This window comes from Trachemys scripta, chromosome 9, assembly GCF_013100865.1.
Source record: "Trachemys scripta elegans isolate TJP31775 chromosome 9, CAS_Tse_1.0, whole genome shotgun sequence".
Lineage (NCBI taxonomy): Eukaryota > Metazoa > Chordata > Testudines > Emydidae > Trachemys > Trachemys scripta.
Window position 1 is genome coordinate 67,009,130 of NC_048306.1, and position 26,505 is coordinate 67,035,634.

Sequence of the window (26,505 nt, forward strand, 5' to 3'; positions counted from 1 at the left end):
AAGCCCAAGCGCTACCGGCTTCACGGTTTGCTGGGCAGCCTCCAGACCCTGCGCCCCTGGCTGGGCGCTTCTCCTCCCGGGCTCCAGCTGCGCTGGGGAAGCGCCGGCTGGGGGCGCAGGGTCTGGGGGCTGCCCAGCAAACTGTGAAGCTGGTAGCGCTGGGGCAGCCCTTTCCCCGTGGTTGGGAGTGGGAGGGAGGAGGGGGCGGAGTTAGGGCGGGGAAGGGGGGAGTTGGGGCGGGGCTAGGGGTGTGAAGGGGGCGGGGCCAGGACCCGTGGAGGGTCCTCTTTTTTTATTTATGAGATATGGTAACCCTACACATGGCACATACTGCTCCTTACAGACTTCCCCAGTGAAATCGACCCAGAGTCTTGTCAGTTTCACTGCTGGCCACTATTACAGTCAGGACACTCAGATCGGATCGGCAGCATCTTGCTGCTAACTGCGAAAGGGCCGAGCAAGGGCAGAGACAGACCCCGGAGCTATCGCTCGGTGGGGGGCAACTAAGTCCCCAGGTGGCAGTGACCTGAAAGCTGGTGACAGGCCAGAGCAGCAGAGATCCCCCCTCGCTCGCCAGGCCCCACCCGCTCCTGCCCAGCCCCCGCTCCAGCTCCAGCACGGCGGCCGCCCGCACTCACTATAGCGCCTGCCCAGCGCCTGGAAGAGCAGCTCCCGCTTCACACTGACCGTCGGCATGTCAGAAGCCTGAGCTACAGTCACACTGCGCATGCGCCTCCCGCACACGCCCGCTGGAAGGACCCCGACTCCGCCAAACTAACCAGGCCCTGGGGCTGGCCTAAAGCATCGCCTGATCTTCCGAGTCTCCTTCTGCTCCTGTACCAGCGCTGCTGCCCTCCCCGTCTCACGCTGCCCTGGTGGCCGGATCGCACACGCTCTCCCCGTGCGGGACCCGCGGCGTGCGAGCGGAACGAAAGGAAGGATGTGACTGGTGTGAGATCAGGCAGAGCCAGGACACCTATGGACGCAGGATGATACGTCAGCCGCGCCGGTTCGGCCGAGCCGGCTCCGGCTGGTGAACAGACAACGCGTAGGGCCCTGGGGTAGCAGCTGCCACCCGCCTGTGCAGGGCTAGGCCCTCTCCTCGGCGATCCCGCGCGCCTTACTCAGCGGCTGCGGGCCCGGGAGGGGTGGCTCCCTCCCACCCACGCTCTGGCTCGGGGCCGCTGGGGGGCGTGGCTTTGGGTAGATCGAAACGTGACGCTTCCACCCCAAATGGTGGCGTGCGGGACGTTCCCCCGGCCTGGTCCGCGCCCTGGTGCGAGAAGGGGCGCGTTATAGGGGCTGGGGCACCGTAGCAGACAAAGCACTGCAGCCCCCCTGGGAATGGCATCGGGCCGCCCTTCCCAGCCCTGATTGTGCCACTTGTGGGCCCGGTCTTGCAGTCCTTGCACCCGCTAAAGCGCCCTGTGACTGTGCTGGGCGCCGCGCTAGTGACTTGTGGGGGAGGAGACTAAAGGCTTGTACCCGGTTGTTAAAGTGATGCTCACCCCAGTCAGAGTCAAAAGGCTGAGTTTCCAGGCATGTGAGCGGTACCTTGAACAAATATAATCCCAAAATCAGTGTGAAATTTATCTATGTAAACCACTAACCCCTGCTTCTCAGCAGACCACTTATAATGAGGGGCCTCTCCCACCCCCCTAATGAATGTTACAGCTATTGTGCTAGCCTGCAACCCTGGGATTTTCTAAGTAATGATAAAGGGGGATTGTTGAGGTAACAGCAAAGTGCAGTTTGCAACATCTTTAGCTGGACATTTCAAGTGAGAAACAGTGGAAAACAGAAGATGCACGTGAGGAAGGTTGTTTGCTTGGAGCTCTGCAGGTTTTGTGTCAGGTTAGCATTGGGAGAGCTAAGGTTGCTTCTCCATTACCCCTGCACATTCTGTAGCAAATTGAACATAAAATGTTACGTAAGTGATTAGATAGTGTTAATGCCCGTTTTGCACTCTGCACTGGTGTAAATGAGCACACAAAGAGCAGGGAAACAGAAAATCAGGCCCCAGGAACCGAGAGACTTCTTTCTGGAAGGAGTGGAGTTGAGACCCAGCTCTCTCCTCTCACACTAGTATAAGTTGATAACTCCAGTGAAATCAATAGGCCTGATGCTCTTCTAAGTTAAACTGGTGTAAATCAAGAGTAATTGTATTGGAGTCAACGCCTCGCTGATGTGTTACAGGAGTAAATAAGAGCATGAGACCCCTGGTGTTCATGAGTCCTGCAGAGAACCCTTACGAGGGAATATTCTCCGGGATATTGGTATTTTAATTGCCAGTCTATGAGTCTTTCCATTGATCTGAATGGCCATTGAAATGAGCATAATACATCTAAGAAAGAAGGTTAGTGAGACGTGTGAGGACTAGTTACTACAGGTTAGACTAGGACTCAACTCAGGTAATAAAAGTTGTCATTATTACAATTATGGAAGAAGTGAGACTAGTCTATCAGATAGTCAGTACTCAGGCAAAAGTTGCATTTTCATATATTTAATATTAGTGGTTTTTTTGTGCATACTGCGCCTTTATGACACTCTGTACCTTGAGGGAGTGCCCGGTAACCCCAATATTAATCATTTATATATAATTGAGATATTTCATATAAAGCATGCCATGTGAGGTATCAGGGGAAAGGTTAGGATCTGCTGAAAGCCATTGTTCTATCTAGATCTGTATATTATTGGTGCATATGACATTATGAGATTGTGGATAGCTCAGTGGTTTTAGCATTGGCCTGCTAAACCTAGGGTTGTGAGTTCAGTTCTTGAGGGGGCCACTTAGGGATCTGGGGCAAAATCAGTACTTGGTCCTGCTTGTGAAGGCAGGAGGCTGGACTCAATGATCTTTCGGGGTCCCTTCTAGCTCTATGAGATAGATAGGTTGTCACTAAAATACGCTGTGGGGAATTGCCCAGTTATTAGATTCCCCAGAGATTACAACAAGGGAGCTAATCAATGCTCGTGCAGGTGCTGAACAACCATCAACAGCCATTGTCCAGCAAAGGAGATACAATTCAATGACCTTGCCAGGGGAATTGCTCTATTTTGTCTGGTGACTCAGCAACGCCCACCAGACATACCTGGACTTATGTTCTCCAAACATATGGAACAAGGGTATAAAATGGAACACAGTGGTCCATGCTTGGCCTTTTCTCCTCCCCCCCACGTATGCTGCAAGCAACAAGATTGCTCAGAAGAGTGAGGATGCCAACAGAGGAGACTGGCCCAGGTTTCAAGGATGAAACCTGTGTATTATGAAATGTAACATCCAGTGGAGTGAGAAAACTGCTTGATCTAAATACTGCCTAGTGTCTTACAGGTTTAGGATTTAGACTGTGCGCTTATTTTCTTTTGTAACTAATTCTGACTTTTTACCTGCTACTTATAATCTCTTAAAATCTATTGTAATCAATAAACTTCTTTTACTATTTATCTTTACCAGTGAGTTTGCCTGAAGTGTTTGTGGCCTGAGCAGATTTACCAAAGGCTGGTGCATGTCCATTTTCCATTGATGAAGTGGCAAACTAATTAATAAATGTGCATTGCTCAAGATGGTCTATTCCTAGGGTACAAGGCTGGGAGCTGGGAGGAACGTGGCTGGCACCTTGCTCTGTGTGATTCATGAGTGGTTCTGGGAGCATTCATGCAATCTAGCTGGGCATGGGGTGCCTCATGCGGTTGTACTGAGTTGTAACAGCACCTCCAGGGGTTTGCTGTTCGCCACCAATAAGGCATTGTGAGAGACTACCCAGAATAGTGAGTAAAGGGGATAGAGCGGTCCCACAGTCCCAGGTTGCACTCTGAGGATCCCATCACCCTTGTTTTATTACCTGTTGTTCCTGGTTTGTTGCTTTGTTTTTACTTCTCTCCCACTTTTCCTTAAACTTCATTTTAGTGCATATATCAATTAATTAACCTACTGTTTCATCCTATATTTATGTTCTGCTACATTTAGTGTGTATAAGAATATACAAAAATTGAATAAGAAGCCTAACATGTAACCACCCTTTTAAACACTCTTCAATTAAATCAGATAAGTGACTAAAGCATTTCCATTCTGTCACACTCAACTATTAGAAAAACTGTCTTCAGAATTGCCTTGTTATGAATGGATTATGCTATCATGGAGATATCTGTGACGCTCCTTATAATTGTTTTCTGAGAGGTGTTTTTTATTTTCATATTTCAAGGTGTTTCACCCACGTTTGTGTTTGTTCTTTTCTTTATTCTCCCACATCCTCGGATGCATAGGGTGTCCACCAGTTTCCACCATTTATTTTGGTCTTATGCTGGTCTTTTCAGGCTTCTGAGTGTCATGTTGATGGATTTGGCTTCCTTCTCTATTGTTCTACATAATGTTTTTCTAGATTGCCCTCTTTGTCCTCTTTACAGGTGGTGCCCATATCATAGGTGCCGACTCTGTGGGTGCTCTAGGGCTGGAGCACCCACAGAAAAAAATTAATGTGTTCTTAGCACCCACTGGCATCCAGCTTCCCCACTCTCCTCCAGCGCCTCCCATCCACCAGTGGTTCCACCAATCAACTCCGCCCCCTCCCTCCAGCACCTCCGACCCGCCACAATCAGTTGTTCCGCAGTGTGCAGGAGGTGCTGGGGGGGAGAGGGAGGAGCGGGAATGGGGTGCACTTGGGAGGGGGTGGAATGGGGTGCACTTGGGAGGGGGTGGAATGGGGTGGGAAGAGGCGGGGTGGGGGCTTAGGCTTGGGAGAAGGGGTCAGGTGGGGGCAGGGCCTGGGGCAGAGCAGGGAGTTGAACACTCCCGGGGCCTGGAGAAGCCGGTGTCTGTGACCCACATTATAACTTGCTGTGGAAGTTATGTTGGGGCATCCTTAAAGCATGTCCTAAATATGTCCGTTGTCGTCTGACCATATTTGATGCTGTAGATTGATTTGCTCTACTTAGAATTGACCAGGATGGTGATAGTGACTGTGAAATGCTCAGGGAGATTAGAGAGACTATTAAAATAAAAAACTCAATAATAATAATAATGGGGGATTACTGGGTACATGTCACCTCAGGACTGGATGCAGAGATAAAGTTTCTTGACACCTTAAATGACTGCTTCTTGGAGCAGCTGGTCCTGGAACCCACCAGAGGAGAGGTAATTCTTGATTTAGTCCTAAGTGGAGCACAGGATCTGGTCCAAAAGGTGAATATAGCTGGACCGCTTGGTAATAGTGACCATAATATAATTAAATTTAATATCCCTGTGGCAGGAAAAACACCGCAGCAGCCCAACACTGTAGCTTTTCATTTCAGAAAGGGGAACTACACAAAAACGAGGAGGTTAGTTAAACAGAAATTAAAGGGTACAGTGCCAAAAGTGAAATCTCTACAAGCTGCGTGGAAACTTTTTAAAGACACCATAACAGAGATTCAACTTAAATGTATACCCAAATTAAAAAACATAGAACCAAAAAAAGAGCCACCATGGCTAAACAACAAAGTAAAAGAAACAGTGAGAGGCAAAAAGGCATTCTTTAAAAAGTGGAAATTAAATCCTAGTGAGGAAAATAGAAAGGAGCATAAACACTGGCAAATGAAGTGTAAAGATACAATTAGGAAAGCCAAAAATGAATTTGAGGAACAGTTAGCCAAAGACTCAAAAAGTAATAGCAATTTTTTTTTTAAGTACATCAGAAGCAGGAAGCAGCTAGACAACCAGTGGGGCCACTGGAGGACTGAGGTGCTAAAAGAGCACTCAAGGACGATAAGGCCATTGCGGAGAAACTAAATGAATTCTTTGCATTGGTCTTCATGGCTGAGAATGTGAGGGAGAATCCCAAACCTGAGCCATTCTTTTTAGGTGACAGATCTGAGGAACTGTCCCAGATTGAGGCATCGTAAGAGGAGGTTTTGGAACAAATTAAACAGCAATAAGTCACCAGGACCAGATGGTATTCACCCAAGAGTTCTGAAGGAACTCAAATGTGAAATTGCAAAACTACTAACTGTAGTCTGTAATCTATCATTTAAATCCGTTTCTGTACCAGATGACTGGAGGATAGCTAATGTGATGCCAATGTTTAAAAAGGACTCCAGAGGTGATCCCGGCAATTACATGCCTGTAAGCCTGACTTCAGTACCAGGAAAACTGGTTGAAACTATAATAAAGAACAATATTGTCAGACATATAGATGAACATAATTTGTTGAGGAAGAGTCAACATGGTTTTAGTAAAGGGAAATCATGCCTCACCAAACTACTAGAATTCTTTGAGGGGGTCAACAAGGGGATCCAGTGGATATAGTGTACTTAGATTTTCAGAAAGTCTTTGACAAGGTCCCTCACCAAAGGCTCTTAGGCAAAGTAAGCTGCCACGGGATAAGAGGGAAGGTGCTCTCATGGATTGGTAACTGGTTAGAAGATAGGAAACAAAGGGTAGGTATAAATGGTCAGTTTTCAGAATGGGGAAAGGTAAATAGTGGTGTCCCCCAGGGGTCTGTTCTGGGACCAGTCCTATTCAACATATTCATAAATGATCTGGAAAAAGGGGTAAACAGGTGGGAAAATTTGCAGATGATACAAAATTACTAAAGATAGTTAAGACCCAGGCAGACTGCGAAGAGCTACAAAAGGATCTCTCAAAACTGGGTGACTGGGCAACAAAATGGCAGATGAAATTTCATGTTGATAAATGCAAAGTAATGCACATTGGAAAGCATAATCCCAACTATACATATAAAATGATGGGGTCTAAATTAGCTGTTACCACTCAAGAAAGAGATCTTGGAGTCATTGTGGATAGTTCTCTGAAAACATCCACTCAATGTGCAGCGGCAGTCAAAAAAGTGAACAGAAAGCTGGGGATAATTAAGAAAGATAGATAATAGGACAGAAAATATCATGTTGCCTCTCTATAAATCCATGGTATGCCCACATCTTGAATACTGTGTGCAGATGTGGTTGCCCCATCTCTTCTTTATCAGTAGCAGCAGAACCTTGATAATTTATATTAATGACCCAGAGGCCCATTTCTGATTAACTGTCCAAATTAGCAAACAAGCACAACTGTAAAAACAATCAAGGATATTGCATTTTTATTCAGTTATGCTGACACGTGTAATTTAGTTTTAATTATTTATATTTCAGCATCTTACTAAATTTTCTGTCATTTTTTTTTTTAAATAATGAAATCTTAGTAACGTGAGGCCTCGCTGAATCTCTCTGTTGTTAAATCTGTTGAAAAGGGAGATGAGGTGCCAAATCCTTGCTGATATCAACTCTCAAGATTGGGCCCTTTTTTGTAAAAATTATCCAGAAGCCCTATGCCTGCTCCTATACGTCCTTCATGCATGGAACTATCACTGAAGTCATGATTTAAACCGGTTTGTGGAAATATAAATGTAACTGAGTAGGGAAACCCAAGAACAAGCAGGTAGTGTAACAGGTTTTCCTAAGGAGGTAACTTATTCACATGCACTCTAGAAGCATATTCCTGTATGGTGCCAAGCACCTCCTGAGAGGCCCTGAATGCCCCAATTCCCATTAACATCACTGTGAACCGAGGTCACTCTGAACCTTGTGGGATCAGGTGCATTCAAAGCAAGGGTAGGCTAGTATATGAAAATCTTAGCCCACACCCTTTGGCTGTGCCAGGGGACTGGTGATGATGACTTAAAAGTCCCTTGCAACTCTATAATTTCTTACTCAAATTGGACTTTCATTGAGCTTTCCCACAGAAAATTCTTACAAAATCTGAGCTAAATAATGAGCTATGCAATGTTAGTCCTATGCAAATGTGACTCAGATTTTTGGTTTTTATTTCTGTTTTGGGTTGGGGAGATTTGACAGGGTTCTAGTGAGTCCTGTTACACCTAATACATAATCTCGGCAGAACTAAATTTTAAATTTTTATAATTTTGACAGTTAAGCATTTTGTAAATTTTTATTGTTTCAAATTTTCACAGTTGTGGGAAATTATGGGGTGGGTTCAGACACCAGGATGGGTTAGACAATAATTATTTACTGTCAGTGGACATTAATTTTAAAAAGTTAAACTTTATAACAATTAAAACACATTGTCAAAATATACAAAATAAATACCTTTAAATTAAACTCAAAGTTCTCAAGCAGCATTTTTCTTACTTTGCCCATCTGTAAATTTCTATTATTGTAAGTAGAAATAGTTTTTTGTTGGCTTGTTCATATACAGTCAAATCAATTTGTACTGACATTTGCTGATTAAAAACCTAATCCTTCCAACCTTGCTCATGTAGTTCCAGCCAGCTGACCTTAGTGCACGTTAGTTTATTGCTATAGCATTGTTCAGAACAGTAGACAGGTAGATGTAGGGTTGAGACTACAAAGTTGATGAGGGAATGCATAATTAATAGCTGCACTGAGGAGCAGGCCGCTGGGGAGCTGGTGGCATAACACATTAATTAGAGTTTTGGTTTGGGGAACAAGCTTGAAGTTCTGCACCATCAGGCAGCCAGTGAAAGCTCTTGCAGTGGGGACCAAAATCACTTTATAAGGACATGTCTACACAATGACTTACTGTGTGGCAAGTCATAGTGTGAATCTACAGCACACCAGCTGAAAGTCCAAAAGCACAGCAAGCAGCAGCACATAAAGGTCTTTCACTGCACTGTAACTGTGTCCACACTGCGAGTTAATGCACAGTCTATTTTGTCACCTAGGCAAGCTGGGTTTAATGATAGTTGCTATACACCAAATATAAAAAAATATTCAGGTTGTTTCCAGTCCTAAGAGACCAGTCACTTACCCAGTTCAATTTGTACTTTAGATCTCTCACCAAAGACAATACTTGTAGCCAGTCCTGTATTAAACTAATTAAAGATTTATCAACTAGGAAAAAGAAATGAGACAGTAACCACAAGGCTAAAACGAGCAAATTTATATACACAAATGAGTTACAGTCTATGGTTTTAAAAGGTGACAATGTTGTAGTAACTTGTCAGCTCTGAATGTATTTTAGGGCTAACCCAGGTTGACCCTGAGGATCTCTGCTTCTGTTTTGTAGCTCTGGCCCAGTCAGAGACCAAACAGCAAAAGAGATGAAAAACTGAAAAAAAAAAAAATTCCTGCCAGATATTTTTTTTCTTTCTTCCAGAATTCAAGCTGCTGGGAGGAGCCCTTTTTCATTTAGCCTCTTCATGGGTGTTAAGAGGCAATTAAGAAAGTCTTTGTGTTGTGATGTCTCACCATGGCCCATTTAGTTGTGATAGCTTTCTTGATGAGCAGGAGACAATCTTTCCTGACATCTCCACAGTTCCAGAGCAAACATTTTTTACACTTATAAAGCAAAAACTTAAAGATTACCTTATAGCAGGTGATAAAGATAGAAGTGAGATTAACACATGCAGCAATTTACAAGCATTTCATAAAGCCTAAAACACTAAACACAATGTTATGAGTTTAATACCCACCTTAGCCATATTAACACACAGGTGAAACAGACTGATTTCCAGCAATGAATTTGTCAGAGCTTGGCTAGGGCCTAAAGCCTTGGCAAGAGCTGGCCCCTCCTTTGCTGGCATTACATAGCCAAGCCGTAAATTAGGAAGAGTTGTTAATATTGTAAGGGGGGGACACACCCTGGGTTGGACATGCCTGCATCCACACACACACCAGGGTGGGCAGAGGAAGTTCAAAAACTTAAAGACAGACCAAAATTACAGTGTAATTTTAAAACATCATATTTGGGCCAATCTCATGATTTTTTGGAGTTTGTCGCGTGATTTTTGAACTTTTGGGGTTAGCAATACTGTTTAGTGACCATAGACATGTGGAGGCAGCTGCTTAACGCTATGGGGAAAGACTTACACCGGTTTTGGCTGTTTTTACTCTGCTCATATTTGTTGGCCCCAGGCCCCTAACGTGAGTCACCTTTTTCACAGTTAGGCGAATGGTGCGGGGTAGAGATTCACGTGGAAGGGATCACCTGATGGTTCCTATTGGTACTGACATGCCAGGTCTAAATTTTATTAGAGAATACAACCACCTCCTCTCCGATCTGCCCTTGTCACTGCCCCTCCCCGCTGGGCTCGCCTCTTGGCCTGAATTACTCTCGTGTTGCACAGCAGTCAGGTGTTCCCCCCCCCTCGCTGAACTGCAGCCTCTGCACTGCTCCCCGAGCTGCAGTCTGGCCCGTCCCAGCACAGTCGTTCCTGCTCTGCGGGCAGCCGTCTTGGCCCGGGACTGCCTCTGCCGGGAGCGGGCAGCGAGTTCCCGTAAGGTAGGGTGCGTACGGGCTCTGATCTGACGCTTGTGCCGCTTGGCTGAGTCACATGCAAGCCCCGAGGCTTTAGCTGCCCTCAGTGATCACTTCCCCCTGAGGCAGCGGGCCGCCCCGGCGCTGGCGCTGAAGCTGAACCTTCACCCCCCCGAACTCCAACTTGCGGGGAGCGATGGCCAGCCGGAGCACTGAGGATCTGTTTTAATGCTGGCGGGGGATCAGTGCTGGGAGTCGGTTGTTTGCTGTCCTCGTTCTGCTGCTATTCACCTCTCCGGGGAGGAGCGAAGGTTTTACCTCTGCAGGACAGGACAGACACAGCATGAAGGTCGAGTTTGCTCCCATCAACATTCCCCTGGCCAGGAGAATTCAGACAGCTGCAGTGATTCAGTGGCTCTTCTCCTTCCTCTTACTAGGTAACAGCCTTTTTCCTGCTTACGTCTTCGAGGAAAAATGATTAATCTCTATTTTTTGTAAAAAAGCAGCAACAGGCAGGATTCCTCCAGACTGAGTCGCCACGTGGTGAATTCCCACGGTGCTTTCTTACTATAGGAGGCTCTCTGTGAGCTGAGGGGTGAAAACATTTTTACTCTCAGTCAAATGGACAGGGCATTTCAGAGTAGAAGGATCACTTCTAGTTTTGTTGGCTCTGTGTTGTCTCAAAAGCTGTTGCTGTTTTTCTTCTGTTACTTGTGTTTTTGTTATGCATGGGTATTTTTTAAAAAACAGCTGCAAATGAATTTCTCAATGACCGTATCTTCCCATTAAAACAAATTCCCCACTCCGAGCTAGCTTTATGATGACTAATACCTACCCCCACAACAAAAAAAGAATTCAGAATGTCAGATGTAAAGATTTTTGTGATTAATGTGGCTTTGATTATTTTTGTAGGGCAGTTTTCTGTGGCGAATCTCAATGCAAATCGAACTGAAATCATCAGTGATAAAGGACTACTCTGTCATTAACTTCCTGCTTCAGGAGATGGGACTCTAAGTTTTTCATATGCTTTTTTTTTACCTACAATTAACCTAGTTGTTGATGCTTAGTTATCTTACTAAATTAGTTCCACTGACTAACTTATCACTATATGGTGATTTTCCCCCTAATATTTCAGTTAGGAGTCCTGCCATTAAATGTTTAATCATAGGAGTAAATCTTACTCATGTGGGTAAACCTTGATACTCAGATAGTATAAATTGGAATAGCTTTGTTGAAGTCAATGGAGTACACTGATGCATCCATTGATAAGGCTCATTATTCTATGTATTATTGGTGGTGGTCAGGTGATTTCAGTATTCACATAGTTTGGGTTTTACAAGAACGTCTTCCTTACAAATCCTGCCAATATATTTTATTTTTTTAATTCCCAAAATTGTTTCTGGATCAGTGTGTATATATATGAACTGGAACCATTAGGTGTGGTCTAATTACTTACAAACAAAGGGATTGGGGAAAAGAATGTACATGTAACCCTTTTTCCAGGTGTGTGTGTGAAATTTGTTTTTTAACCTTTACATATTTGCCTTTAGCCCCTTACATTTTTAATGTACTCTCCAGTTTACAAATAATTGTATTTGAGGTCTGAACAGTTTACACCTATAGTCGCATAATTGCCCATTGTCTGTGCATCTTTTATAGTGTTGGGCCAAATCCCTGAACCTTCATACAACCCAAATATAAATGTCATGTGCAGTGGAAATCTGCTGGAGTTGTAGGAGGAATCCACAATCCTTTCTTCGCCCAAAGCCATGGAATGAGGACCTGTCAGTCTCCAAGACAGATAAAGTAGATCACGTCCTTTTGGCATACTGGAAACATAAGCACCGGCTCTGTGGGTGCTCTGGGACTGGAGCACTGATGGGGGGGAAAAATTAGCAGGTGCTCCGCACCCACCGGTAGCCAAGCTCCCCGCTCCTCGCCTCCTTCTCCCCCGCCCTGAGCGCTCCGCGTCCCCACTCCTTCGCCTCCCAGTGCTTCCCACCCCCCAAAGTAACAGCTGTTTGGCAGCGCTTAGGACTTTCCGGGAGGGAGGGGGAGGAGTGGGGACGCAGCTCACGGGAGGAGGCAGAGAAGAGGCAGGGCAGGGGTGGGGACTTTGAGGAAGGAGCGGAATGGGTGGGGCGAGGGTGATGCAGGGGTGGGAAGACGTGGGGTTGGAGGGTGGGTTGAGCACCCACCAGGCAGAGGGGAAGTTGGCGCCTAAGACTGGAAACAAGTGTAGAGAGGCGTGAGCCAGAGTGACATCGTTCTCCCACTATGAGAAAGGGACCAAGTGACCTTCTCTGTTGGATTATATGAACTGGAACCATAAACTCCCTGAACATTAAATCTCACCAAATGAGGGTCAATCCATCCTCCTCATCATATCCAATCATTGTACTCCACACCTGAACATAGCCACTCTATGAACTTCATACCCTCATATCTCAATGCCTGTACTTTGACCCATCAACCTTTTACCCCCAATCGGGGATATTGCAGATTATGTATTCCTTATGCCACCTGATCTTAAACCAAACTTTGCACCCTCGATAATCTGTACATCATTCCCTGATAACCAGAAATGTCTATGCTCAAACTCTGTTCACTTTTTTTTTTAACATCATCTTAATAAAATTTTTATGCAGAGGTACAACCAAATTCCTTGCTGCAATCCTACGAACAAGCAGGCAGCTGTGTTCTGCAACTGCTGCGCCCCATGGATCAATGTTAGGGGAAGTCCAGTTATACATCTATTTCAGTAGTCTAAATTGGATATAACAAATGCACACATGCCTGTGAAAAGGCAAAATGTTTCCCCTTACCCAGGAGCATCATATTGGTCTTATCTGAGTTGAATCTTAATCAAATGTGTCTAATCCATCTAAAAATGTTGGCTGGATATTATGAACTGTCTCTTTACTTTCATACTGGGTTGACCAACACTGAGGCATAGAGTTGAGTACTGTCATCATTCTTTCCTGTCCTAAATGTCCAGTAGAGAATTTTTTTCTGAACAAATATAAATGTGCCATGAGCTAATCATTCGAGAGCTCCTGAACTATTTGTCTCAAAAATACCTTTTTAAATGAATCATCCTCCGTGCTTAGAACAAGTGGTGTATTTCCCTTTATTGGTAGGTTTAACTGGATAACATGCTATTGGTCACATGATAGGTTTAGTCATCCCAGATATCCTGCAGTGATGGGACCTCTCCTGTGTAAAGCAGTTTGTCCATGCCCAACACTAGCTAATACCATATGGTTTAACCCAGAGTTTCTCAAATTGGGGTCTGTGGACCCCTGAGGATCTGTGAAGGTACTTCAGGGGGTCTGCAAGTCATGCCTGAGGCCGCTAGCCCCATTGATCAACTCCTCCCCCTCCCTCCCAGTGCTTCCTGCACACCACGGAACAGCTGTTCAGCAGTGTGCTGGAGATGTTGGGAGGAGAGAGGTTGGGGTATGCTTGGAGGAGGGTCAGAAAGAGGTGGGAAAGAGGAGGGGCAAGGGTGGGGCCTCAGTCTGAGTAGAGGGTTTGGGGGGGTCTGTAAAAAAATTTAAATCAAAACGCAGGTCCTCGGGTTGCTGAAGTTTGAGAACCATTGGTTTAACCCATTTAATTAAGCCAGTGAAACCTCTTCAGAATTCTGGACCCAAGTTTCTTTATCTCCCTTTTACTGTATCTTAAGCTGCCAAAATCTATCCTAAAGCAGAAAAGACATTAAGAACATAAGAATGGCCATACTGGGTCAGAACAATGGTCCATCTAGCCCAGTATCCTGTCTTCTGACAGTGGCCAATGCCAGATGCTTCAGAAGGAATGAGCAGAACAGGGCAATTTATTGAGTGATCTTTATATACCCTGACCCATCTTCTGGCTGTCAGAGGTTTAGGGACACCTAGAGCATGGGGTTGCATCCATGACGATCTTGGCTAATAGCCACAGATGGGCCTATCCTTCATGAATTTACCTAATTCCATGGGCGGCCGGTGACCCAGCCGTTAGGGGAGGCTACCCCCAGCCCCCCCCCTTGTGCCCAAGGCCCCACCCCTCCCCTTTTACCCTTCTGCCCCCCTTCCCCTCAGGAGCCGAGAGCATGCTCACAGCGGCCCTCAGCGCAGGGCGGTGAGACTCGGCTTCGGGTGGCATGGCCAGCCCCGGTTTGCCGGGTAGCAGCATCCCCAGCCCTAGTGCTCTGGGTGGCCAGGCAGTGCAGTTAGCCCCAGTGTGCCAAGCGGCAGCAATCCCAGCCCCGGTGCACTGGGTGTCGTGGCTGCAGCACCTCCAACCCCAGTGCTGTGGGCAGTATGGCCCTAGCACCAGCCACCCTGAGTCCCTGCGAGAGGCAGGCCAGCCAGCCCGGGCCAGACAGGGCAGAGCGCTGGGAACCGCAGGACGGGGCCTGGTCTGTGGGCAGAGCGTGGGTGGGGCCATACTAGGCTGTTTGGGGAGGAGGCACAGCCTCCCCCTGCCTATGATACCCGCTGCCCATGCCTAATTCTGTTGAAAACTTTTATTATAGCAGTTGTTCTATTAATCATCCATAAAGGTCAGGGACATGGCATCAGTGATAAACATGAACCTAAAAATATTGGGAGCGATGCCTAGAAATACATAGATCAGATAAGAGGAACCTCCTTCCAAATCTCTTCCTCTGAACCTGCTAAAACTACATCATATGTTTCACCTCAGTATGCATCATCATGAAAGCCAAGGTTTCTGTAAATTTAAAAAAAAGTTTGGTAAAGTTCCTTATAGCTTATTTTTATTTTCAATTTTTCATTCTGTTTAAGTTGTTTGTGTTTTAAAAAAGATAATGTAAATTTGAAATCTAGTACTGTAATGTGATCATGTTTAAAATTTCTTTTGGATACTATGGTGATCCATGAGTGCTGTAGCCAATTTTTGTGGTTTTATAATCACATTTTACTATTTTAAAATATGGTTTTAAACCCATGTACCTGCATGAAAGACCTAAAACAAATAACATGGGAATCTGACTGCACTGAAACAGTGAAACTAACCATACACCGAGTGCTGTCAAATCCACAACATTAAAACTGAAAAAAATACGCAAAATCCTTTTTCTCTTGGCTGTCTCTGTTGTAATATTCATCAATGCTACTTTTAACAACAGAAGGTCAAAAAACTTCAGACAGAAATGTGACCTTTTTTTTTTTAATTGGTAGCGTTCCTGTGATAACTCATTACACGCAGTTTTGCAATATATTAACTATGTGAACTTTTGGATATTTAAAAAAAAATTAAACAAACAATATTTTGATAAGAAACCTAACTTTATTCCCACAAACCACATACTAAAACAGCACCCATGTCTCAAAAGCAGCTCTTGAAAAGTGGAATCCGCAAACTTTCGAGAATCACACAGGTCGTGGGCGGGCAAGTAAGTGTTGGAGTCAGATTGTGTGTGTGATTTTTTTTTTTTTTTTTCCTCTTTAACCTTATAATTAAATGACATTGTAATGTTTCCAAAAGGTGCTGGCCTGACAGCCCAGGAGACAAAAGCCCTGTCTTTGGACTTGGACACTTTGCCAAAACCTTTGTTGAAATGTGTTCAGCTGTTGCTACGATCCTACATCCTCTTGATGGGAAACCCACTAGATGGTGACATACACAACTCCCCCTCCCCAATATATTGCTTGTAGGTCCACTAGGGTGACCAGATGTCCCGATTTTATAGGGACAGTCCCGATTTTTGGGTCTTTTTCTTATATAGGCTCCTATTACGGTCTGGTCACTCTAAGGTCCACTCCAGTACACATACAATGCTTATCCCATGCACTTGAGGATCACAGATCTGCTGGGATGAGTGATGTAATACTGCAGATCTATTAATGATAGCAAGTCAATTTGTATCAGTCTGCCGGGACACAGTCAATGTCTAGGAAGAAAGATTTAATTTCCCTTCTCCCTTGAAATGAAGATAATTTAATTACAGTGAATAACATATCAGGTTTGGTTTTATGAGCTGTTCTGAAGATGCAATAGCTGTTAATTCCCTTCCTCTTTGATCCATATTTTGGAAGAATCAAGTTACAGAAGAACATTGAAAAAACTAAAGATCTTTTACAAGCTGGTGAGTTAGGTCGGCAATAATGTTATATATAATTGGTTGATTTTAATGTGTGTGTGCTGTAACATCAATCACTCAGTCAGTATTGCTTATAGAGGGAAGTACTGATAGTGTTAATAATAATACCTAGCTCTTACATAGGGTGGGTTTTTTTATCCATAGATCCCAAAGCACTTTATAAAGTTTTACAGATAGAGAAACTGAGGCACAGAGAGATTCAAGTGACTTGTCCAAGGCTACCTAGCAACTCATTGGCAGAGCAAGAAATAGAACTCAAGTGTCCTGAGTCCCAGTTGAGTACTGTCTCCACTAGGTAACACGTCCTCCCTTTTAACAAGCATTATAATTCACCACATGAATAAAACCGTCCAAGTCCAAGGTCAAACAAACAGTTGCACCACTCTGTGAAGGCCAGCAAACTTGGACTCAAACATATCGAGATGGCAAGTCCTACAGCCAGCTGCCTTCCGCCAAGAATGTGCTTATGATATTGTCTAAGGTCATTGTCATTTGTTCACTGACTTCCTTCTAACTAATACCATTGGAGAAAAATGTCCTTTTTGTGCTTAGAGACTTACTGGTTAGAATTCTTAGTCATTGTAGTTTACTCATTAACTTTGCTTTATAGACCATTAATGCATTTAAAGTAGCAGGTGTGATTTGATGGTATTGGTGTACTCTATCTCACTGTAAGTACAAGAGGCATTATAACAACACGGTGCAGCAAGAGAGGTGTTGACCAGGCACTCTCAACTTCCATTGGGCATGGCCCACTGTTTAATGCTGTTGATAAGAGAAGAGGTGTTTAGTACCTCTAGAAGTGCTCGGCACCTTGCAGGATTGGACCCTGCTTTAGAAAACGCAAAGCAGTAAGTTTACTGATCTCTGTAGGGTGTGATCCTGTGCATAGTGTTGAATAGTCTTACATGATATTATTCATAACTGCTCTGTCTAACTTTCATACAGTTGACATAGAGTACCTTGCCAAGGAGGTGAAAGGTTACCACGTCTATTAAACTTTAGGTTACTGCACTGAGTCATTACTGTGCCAAGAATCCTCTCCGGAACAAGACTGGGAAATATTTCTGTTTATCACCCTTTGGATGAGACCTAAAGCTGGAATCCCATCTACTTGTGGTAATTAAAGACCCCATGACATTTTTGCAAAAGGAGCAATGTTGCTTGGCCAGATTCAAACTCTGATCACAGTACCTAGAAATTCCCCTGCCATTTCAGACGGCAAAGTTAAGAACATAAGAATGGCCCTACTGGGGTCAGACCAAAGGTCCATCTAGCCCAGTATCCTGTCTTCCGACAGTGGCCACTGTTAGGTGCCGCATAGGCAATGAACAGAATAGGTAATCATCAAGTGATCCATCCCCTGTCGCCAATTCCCAGCTTTTGGCAAACAGAGGCTAGGGACACCATTCCTGCCCATCCTGGCTAATAGCCATTGATGGACCTATCTTCCATGAATTTATCTAGTTCTTTTTTTGAATCCCGTTATGGTCTTGGCCTTCACAACATCCTTCAGCAAGGAGTTCCACAGGTTGACTGTGCGTTGTGTCAAGAAATACTTCCTTTTATTTGTTTTAAACCTGCTGCCTATTAATTTTAATTTGGTGACTCCTCATTCTTGTGTTATGAGAAATAGTAAACAACACTTCCTTATCTATTTTCTCTACATCAGTCATGATTTTATAGACCTCAATCATATCTCTCCTTAGCCGTCTCTTTTCCAAGCTGAAAAGTCTCAGTCTCCTTATACGGAAGCCATTCCATACCCCTAATCATTTTTGTTGCCCTTTTCTGAACCTTTTCCAATTCTAATATATCTTTTTTGAGATGGAGCGACCACATCTGCACACAGTATTCAAGATGTGGGCATACCATGGATTTATAGAGAGGCAACATGATATTTTCTGTCCTATTATCTATCTCTTTCTTAATTATCCCCAGCTTTCTGTTCACTTTTTTGACTGCCGCTGCACATTGAGTGGATGTTTTCAGAGAACTATCCACAATGACTCCAAGATCTTTCTTGAGTGGTAACAGCTAATTTAGACCCCATCATTTTATATGTATAGTTGGGATTATGCTTTCCAATGTGCATTACTTTGCATTTATCAACATTAAATTTCATCTGCCATTTTGTTGCCCAGTCACGCAGTTTTGAGAGATCCTTTTGTAGCTCTTCGCAGTCTGCCTGGGTCTTAACTATCATTAGTAATTTTGTATCATTTGCAAATTTTCCCACCTTACTGTTTACTCCTTTTTCCAGATCATTTATGAATATGTTGAATAGGACATGTTGTTCTTCACATCCTTTCCTAAAGCATCTAAATTCCTTGCTGCATAATGTTGCTGGTGCCGAATAGCCCCTTCATCCCACCTCAGAAGTTGCTGCCTTTCTTTCTAGAAAGTGCTTTAGAATTGTCCTGGATGAAAGTTGCTATCTGTGGGCTTGATTCAGAACCTACTAAAGTCAATGGGAGTGTGACATACTATACCTTGGGGGAGCGTCTTGTAACCCCCATATTCATCATCTCTATATAATTGTGGTATTGCATATAAAGCATGCCATGTGAGCTATCAGGGGAAAGGTTATGATTGGCTGAAAGTCACTGTTCTATCTAAATATGTACATCTTTAGTGCATATGAAGTTATGAGCTTGTGTTGTATGGTTGTCACTAAAACATGCTGTACATTGGGGAATAAGCCAGATATTAGCCCCTCAGAGACAACAGCAAGGAAAGTAACCAATGCCTGGGTGGGGTGTCAAACAACCCATCAACAGCCATTGTCCAGCAAGGGAGCTACAATTCAATGACTCACCTGCATACGGCCACACCAGGGGAATTGCTCAACCTTGCCTGGGGAGTGGGGACTTAGCAATGCCCACCAGATGTGCCTGGACTTGTGTTCTCCAAGCACATGGACTACGGGTATAAAACACAACACAGTAGCCACATGCTTGGTCTTTTCTCCTTTTCCGCCCCCCCCCCCCCACCCCCATGCTGCAAGCAATAAGGACACTCACTGAAGACTCCAGCAGAGGAGACTGGCCCAGGTTTAAGGGATAAACCTGTATATTAAGAACTGCAATATCCAGTGGGGTGAGAAAAACTGCTTAATCTAGGTGTTACCTAGTCTAATAGGATTGAGAGTTTAGACTGCATGCTTATATTTTCTTTTGGTAACTAATTCTGACTTTTTGTCTGTCACATATAATCACTTAAAATCTATCTTTTGGAGTCAGTACATTTGTTTTACTGTTTATCTTTACCAGTGAGTTTGCCTGAAGTGTGTGGTAAATCTGCTCCGGTTTGCAAAAGCTGATGTATAGCCACTTTCCATTGATGAAGTGGTGAACCAATTAATAAATTTGCACTGCCCATCTTGAGCAGTGCAAGATGGTATATTCCTGAGCTGGGGGGGATTTGGCTGGTGCTTTTCTCTGTGTGATTCATGAGTGGCTCTGGGAGCATTCATGCAATCTAGCTGGGTGCGGGGCTCCATATACTGTTGTGCTGAGTGATAACAGCACCTGGAGGGGTTTGCTGCTTGTCACTAGGAAACAGGGCCGCCCAGAGGATTCAGGGGGTCCTTGGACAAAGCAATTTGGGGGGCCCCTTCTAGTAAAAAAAAAAAGTTACAACACTATAGAATACTATATTCTCATGGGGGCCTGGGGCAAATTGCCCCACTTGACCCCCCCCCTCTGGGCGGCCCTGCTAGGAAAGCATTGTGAGAGACAGCCCGGACTGGGGAGTTTAGGGGGCACAGTGGTCCAACAGTCCCAGGCTACCCCCCAGGGATCCCGTCACAGGGAGTATTTCCATTGTCTTCAGTGTTGTTTTCCAGTGTTCTTACTGTAGCCATAGAGCTAGCTCAAAGGCATGTTACTTATAAGTAACACAAGAAACCTAGTATCAGAGGGGTAGCCGTGTTAGTCTGGATCTGTAAAAAGCAACAGAGAGTCCTGTGGCACCTTTAAGACTAACAGATGTATTGAATACCCACGAAAGCTTATGCTCCAATACATCTGTTAGTCTTAAAGGTGCCACAGGACTCTCTGTTGCTTTTTACAAGAAACCTAGAGACCTATATCATGTAAAGCATTAGCTTAAGCGGTTAGCATAAGGCTTTAAGGCTCTGAGCCTTAGCATAAGAAAGTGGCCCAACAGGAACCCTGAGTTTTGGGGAACAGGGAATGTTGTGCTTCAGGGGAGGGTTTGTACAAAACAATACCAGGTAACTGCAGGAGCACTGAACTGATACTAGGCTTGGATATTGTGATAAATGAAGTGGGGGGCGGGTAGCTCCCTTTTTATGGACATCCAGCCAGCCAGTTAGCTATAAAATCCCTTTTAGTAGTTCTCTACTTGCTTTACCTGTAAAGGGTTAAAAAGTCTCCCTGCATAGGTAAAAGGAAGGGAGTGGGCCCCTGACCAAAGGAGCCAATGGGAGGGCTAGAACTTTTTAAAATTGGGGGGAAAAAAACTTTCCCTTTGTCTGTCTGTCTGTTCTCCAGAGGGAGGAGACAGAGCAGAGACAGGGCTGGAACTATGCTATAAAAAGCTTTGGCCAGGTATGGAAAATCATCAGATCATACCCTGAAACTACTCATTTGAAACCCCAGATAAGTAAATAGATCAGGAAATGTCTAGGAAGATGCGATTAGGTTTATCTCTTATTTCTCTATGGCTTGTGGACTCCTCTGTGCTAACCCCAGGTGATTTTGTTTTGCTTGTAACCTTTAATCTGGACTTCAAGAAGCTATCCTGATGCTTAATCCTTGTGATCTTTTTTTTTTTTTTTTTTTTTGAAACCTAGCAAAAAGCCTAAGTTCCAGATGTATTTTCTTCTTTTGTTTTTAATAAAATTTACCCTTTTTAAGAACAGGATTGAATTTTTATGACCCTAAGAGGTTTGATTGCTGGTGGCAGACAGGGCTTTGGAGCCGGAGCAGTGGAGCAGCTCCGGAGCAGTGGAGCTGCAGGTTTTCCGCCTGGAGCTGGAGCGGAGCCACAACACCGCTCCAAAGCCTTGGTGGCAACAGCTGATTTCCTTTGTTTTCCTTTCTCAGCTCTTCCCCAGAGGGTGTGTGTGTGAAAGGGCTTGAGGGTATCCCACAGGAAGGAATTCCCAAGTGTGCCTTTCTGGGTTCTCCAAAGGGGGTTTTTGCACTTGGGTGGTGGCAGCATCTACCCGTCCAAAGTCTGAGAGAAGCTGTAACCTTGGGAGCTTAATACAAGCCTGGAGTGGCCAGTATTAATTTTTTTAGATCCTTGCGGGCCCCCACTTTCTTCACTCGAAGTGCCAGAGTGGGGAATCAGCCTTAAGAGATACTTTTAGGATAGTAATACTGGGAGATGCTTAACAACGAACTTGCCTTGGGGATGAATTGGTGTATGTAAGTTAAAGTTATTAACATACTAACCAGTAGGATAAAGACACCCCAGCATTATTAGGGTGAGAAGTTGGGTATGGACAAAGGGGTGGCATTTGTATGAATAGTCATGATAACCACTAGGCCCTATAATAGGCCAGACCACCATGTAAGGGGGCGATCTGGGCTGTCAGACTTGTTTGGCATGCCAGGGTGTTGCCCAGTTCTTTAGTTGTTATTGATTATTACTTGTTTCCAGTTAATTACAAGTCTAAAGAAATGGGTATTGAGAGTTCTAGTCCCAGAATCAGGCACAACAGAATTCAGGTTAAGTTCAGTATCTGGTTGGGAACCCCGAAGTGCACAATGATGATACTCACACTGAAGGCAAAGCCAAACTTTAAGCAATTTTTATTAGCACAATTAGTAAAGATGCAAATGCTCCAAACCACATAAAAAGGTAGCAGTAATATAATAAGCTAATATTTTGTACCATTCCTTACATATACTCTCACCCTTTCTTGGGGATCAGGTGGTAAGAGACAATCATCCATGGGGAGTCTTTCTCTGTCCATGGCATGCCAAACAAGTCCGCTGCTTAAGATAATGCCTTACAGGATTATAGGTCCATAGGTTTCTTGAACTTCTGTTAAATGAAATGCTAAGCTAGGACTATGGGGTACAAGGGACAGGGTTGGAACCTCATGGATGACCACTTGTCTCTTACCACTTGATCTCCTTGAGAAGGTGTGAGTACATGTTTTGTATCATTCCTTACATTCACTTAATTCTGTATTACTGCGCCCTTTTCATATGGTTTGGAGCATTTGTGACTTTACTAATTCTGCTTATAAAATTTGATTTGATTTGCTCGCAGTGTGAGTGTCATCATTGTGCACAGCGGGGTTCCCGACCAGACACTGAAATTGGTAACCTGAATTAGCTCAACGTGTCTCACTGTTATCTACTTTTCCCATTTACTCTAGAGTGATTCACCATCTGCTATGAAATCCTCCCCTTCAAGGTGCCAGGCTGCAAACCAGGTTGATGTAGTTCCCACAAACTATTTTACTCTTGAAAGAGGAAACATAAAAACTGGTTTGTAAAATATCCTTGTTCAGCCAAGGTAATGCTTATTTGCTTTTACACCACAATAATGGTTAGAGGCTCCGGTCAGGATTGGGGCCTCATTGTGCCAGGCACTATACAAATACATACAAAGACACAGTTCATGGCCAAGGAGTTTACAATCCAAGTTTAGCTTTTTCTACCCTCTGATATCTATAAGCAATGCCCTTTGTGCAAGTCTTGTTGGGTACTCTAAATTCCTCCCACAATTTGCTACTATTTGTGCCATGTGGTAGAGGGTAGCATGTGGCCCAGAATTTCCTTTTAACCAGCTTTGTACATCACAGCCACAGTTATCCCAGAGCTTCTTAATACAGGGACAAATCCTGCAGGCCCTACACAGGAAATATTCCCATAGCCATGACTGGGACTTTTTCCTGAGTAAAGATTGCAGGAGTTGGCCGAACGCTAACATATCCTGGCTAATACTGTATTATAAATCCACATAATTCAGAAAACTAAGGAAATGGTATCAATATGCTTCCTATCTACAGTAATTCTATTAGGATATTACAATTGCTTTCTCATTAATTTGAGTGTCTGTTATTCTGAAAGTGGCTGGGTTAGGACAGCTGTCGTGATTCCATAGAAATGTTGGTTTGTTTTGTTTTTTTGCTTCTAGTAGCAAGACTGTAGACTCTTATTACATTAGGTTCCCTTTCGGTAACACTACTTAGCTCTTTTCATCAGTAAATCTCAAAGCACTTTGCAAAGGTCACCGCACAGGTCCGTGGTAGAGACGGGAATAGAATTCAAGTCTCTTGAGTCCCAGCCCAGTGCTCTATCCACTCCTCCTCATCATGCTGTCTCCCTCTGTCAGCCCTGTTCCGTCTCCTCACCAACCAGAATATATGAAGTCATTGCTCCTTCCTTCCCCCTACCCTTAAGTGAATAAGATTCCTTTGACCTTAATTGCTGCTGGCTCCCTGCTGAGTGCTGGAATACTCAGACCTTTTCCCCAGCTCCTGTTTAGTCCTATTAGAGGTGAAGTGGTTCAGCACCTTACAAGATCCATCCCTCACACACACGTTGGGGTAAAAATAAACCCAAGTGAATACTTTCTTTGTCAGGCAGCATCTCGGCTCACTGATAGAGATTCAAATAATAGACAATAGGCCAACTTCAGTTTGAAGTTACACTGTTGGCTATCCAGAGTAGCTTCTATGGAGTTCCTCTGGTTTTACACAGGTGTAAATGAAAACAAAACTGGTCCAAGGATTCTTTCCTATAGTGAGATAGTAATGAATAATCTTCACTGTGGTTTTTTTTTTTGTTTGTTTGTTTGTTTCTTGTAGCACAGTGTTGCTGGGGAGTCTTTATCATCTTGCTTTTGGGAAACTACTGGTTCCTCCCTGTCCTCTATGCACTGTGGCTCTATCTTGATTGGGAAACCCCCCAAACTGGAGGGAGAAGATCAAAGTGGGTCAGAAACTGGACTGTTTGGAAGTACTTTACAGATTACTTTCCAATTCACGTGAGTAAAAAGTTTCACACTGAATTGTGAAAATGCAGATCAAGATGGCTTTTTATGATTAACGTTTTGGGCCAGATTCATCCCTGGCATAGCCCTGCTGAAGTCAGTGGAGTTATACCAGGAGTGAATTTGACCTCTCTTCTGTAAAACAAGCTTAGATGAAGAAAATCTGGAGTTAGTGATAGGAAAAATAATTGGGGACTGGTTCTTTTGAGCTGAACCTTTCTAGCCACAAGATAGAAGATCAGATATTGTGGAGATTACAGAACTACTTAATCTGAGACAGAATTGAGCTCTTTATACTTACTTCACTTGGGATCACCTAAGATGCTCATAATAGGAAAATAAAGTATCAGTGATCTACACATTATTACGTGCAGCCCCCCTACTTTTAAAATTCTTCCTGTATTTATGAACCACTGTGATGAAAATAGTGTTAAACTCAGACTCCATTTATATTATTTTTCAGCTCATAAAAACATCAGATTTGGATCCAAGCCAAAACTATCTGTTTGGATTTCACCCTCATGGTATTCTTGTTGCTGGAGCCTTTGGAAACTTTTGCACAGAATATACAGGTTTTAAAGAATTATTCCCTGGTCTTACTCCATATCTTCACATCTTGCCCTTCTGGTTTGGATGCCCTTTCTTCAGAGATTATGCTTTGAGTACTGGTAGGTGGAGCCAAGATCTCTTAGCCACTGCTTCAGATATGGCATTTGTTTAAAATGAGTCATATAAAGTGGGCTCAGATATAGGGCCTCATCCGGTATCTATTGAAGTCTATGAAAAGTTCTGCTATTTAACTTCAATAGGACCAGGACTGGCCCTATAGAAAATCTGTTTACAGTGAATGATTGTTTCAAAAGCAATTCAGAAGGCTTTGTTATACTTTTAATGAACTCTGATATAGTGAATCATCATTGAAAGTGACTTGTAATGACATTCCTGAATTATTTTAATACATAATAACGTGGAAATTGTAATTCCAGTTATGCAGCCCAATTCTGTACCAGTGAAGTCAATGAGAGCTTTGTCAAGGGAGCAGAATCAGGCCCACAGCAAGTCTATCATGCAGTGAGGTTGTTTGGTGAAAGGGTGACTATACTATATGAGGGAGCTAAGCTAGAAGACTTTTTGGTTGAGCAATGCATCTTTAATTTTTTTAAATATAATTTTAGTGAAATTAGAGAAGTCATTACAGGTTGTGTAGGCACCGGTCATGATGGATAATATTAATATTTCTTTTCATATTATCATAGAATATCAGGGTTGGAAGGGACCTCAGGAGGTCATCTAGTCCAACCCCACTCAAAGCAGGACCAATCCCCAGATCCCTAAATGGCCCCTTCAAGGATTGAATTTACAACCCTGGGTTTGGCTGGCCAATGCTCAAACCACTGAGCTATTTTTTTTTTAGTATTTTTGCATTGGCTGTAAGTAAAAAGACAAACTTAAATGCAAAATGTCATTCAAAATATAATGGCAGTAGATGCTGGTATTCAAAAATAAAATCATAATATACGAATACCATAATATTTCACATTATGTAGGAGCAGGACATTGACAATAAAAGAATTAACCGGTTGCCTACAGCTGCAAATTCAGATCTGTTGCAAGTGGGTGCAAGTCCAGTTACTCTAATGAGTTGCACTGTCTTACACAAGGTTCAATTGGCTCATCCAGACCCTTACTAAATTGAGTCATCTTTGCTCATGCAAAGTGATCCCCATTGTGGTCAGTATGACTGCTTGCATTAATAAGGTGTGTAGCAGGGTTGGGCACCTCCCACACATTGATAAGTTAGGCCGGTCTCACCTGCACAGGAAGAACTCACTGCCACACCTAGTCTTTTTCCAGACCCAGTTTTATTCTCCAAACGTATGATTTAGGTAGGGGTACCATACGTCCTCTTTTTCCTGGACATGTCCGGCTTTTTGGCAGTCAAACCCCCGTCCGGGGGGGAATTGCCAAAAAGCCGAACATGTCCGGGAAAATGGCGGCTCTGCTCCTCCCCTGACTCTTTGGCTCTGTTTAAGAGCCAGGCTGCCCAAGCGCTACCGGCTTCGGGCAGCCCCCGTGCCTCCGGACCCTGCGCCGCCGGAGCCCGGGAGGGGAAGTGCCTGGCTGGGGGCGCAGGGTCCGGAGGCATAGGGGCTGCCCAAAGCCCAAGCGCTACCGGCTTCACTGTTTGCCGGGCAGCCTCCAG

At 44.0% G+C, this 26,505-nt stretch overlaps 2 protein-coding genes across 6 annotated transcripts in view; one reads left to right on the plus strand and one right to left on the minus strand.

The window, feature by feature from the left end:
* FARSB (phenylalanyl-tRNA synthetase subunit beta) overlaps positions 1 to 990 on the minus strand; it is a 52,530-nt gene extending 51,540 nt beyond the window's left edge. Inside the window, exon 1 of one of the 3 annotated variants that reach the window (XM_034781920.1) lies at positions 780 to 990. Coding sequence is in view for 1 of the 3 variants with exons in the window: in XM_034781918.1 (XP_034637809.1) it covers positions 639 to 729 (91 nt within the window). In the remaining 2 variants the exon portion in view is untranslated. Of the gene's footprint in view, positions 1 to 638; positions 753 to 779 lie in introns of those variants that run through there. The other 2 variants (XM_034781918.1, XM_034781919.1) reach the window with 2 other exon arrangements.
* An 8,823-nt stretch (positions 991 to 9,813) lies between these two features.
* Positions 9,814 to 26,505, plus strand: part of MOGAT1 (monoacylglycerol O-acyltransferase 1) — a gene marked incomplete in the record, with an annotated part of 26,456 nt that continues 9,764 nt past the window's right edge. Inside the window, 4 exon segments of one of the 3 annotated variants that reach the window (XM_034781394.1) lie at positions 9,814 to 10,644; positions 22,681 to 22,792; positions 24,118 to 24,296; positions 24,766 to 24,970. In XM_034781394.1, coding sequence (XP_034637285.1) covers positions 22,699 to 22,792; positions 24,118 to 24,296; positions 24,766 to 24,970 — 478 coding nt within the window. 3 annotated transcript variants of the gene reach the window in all.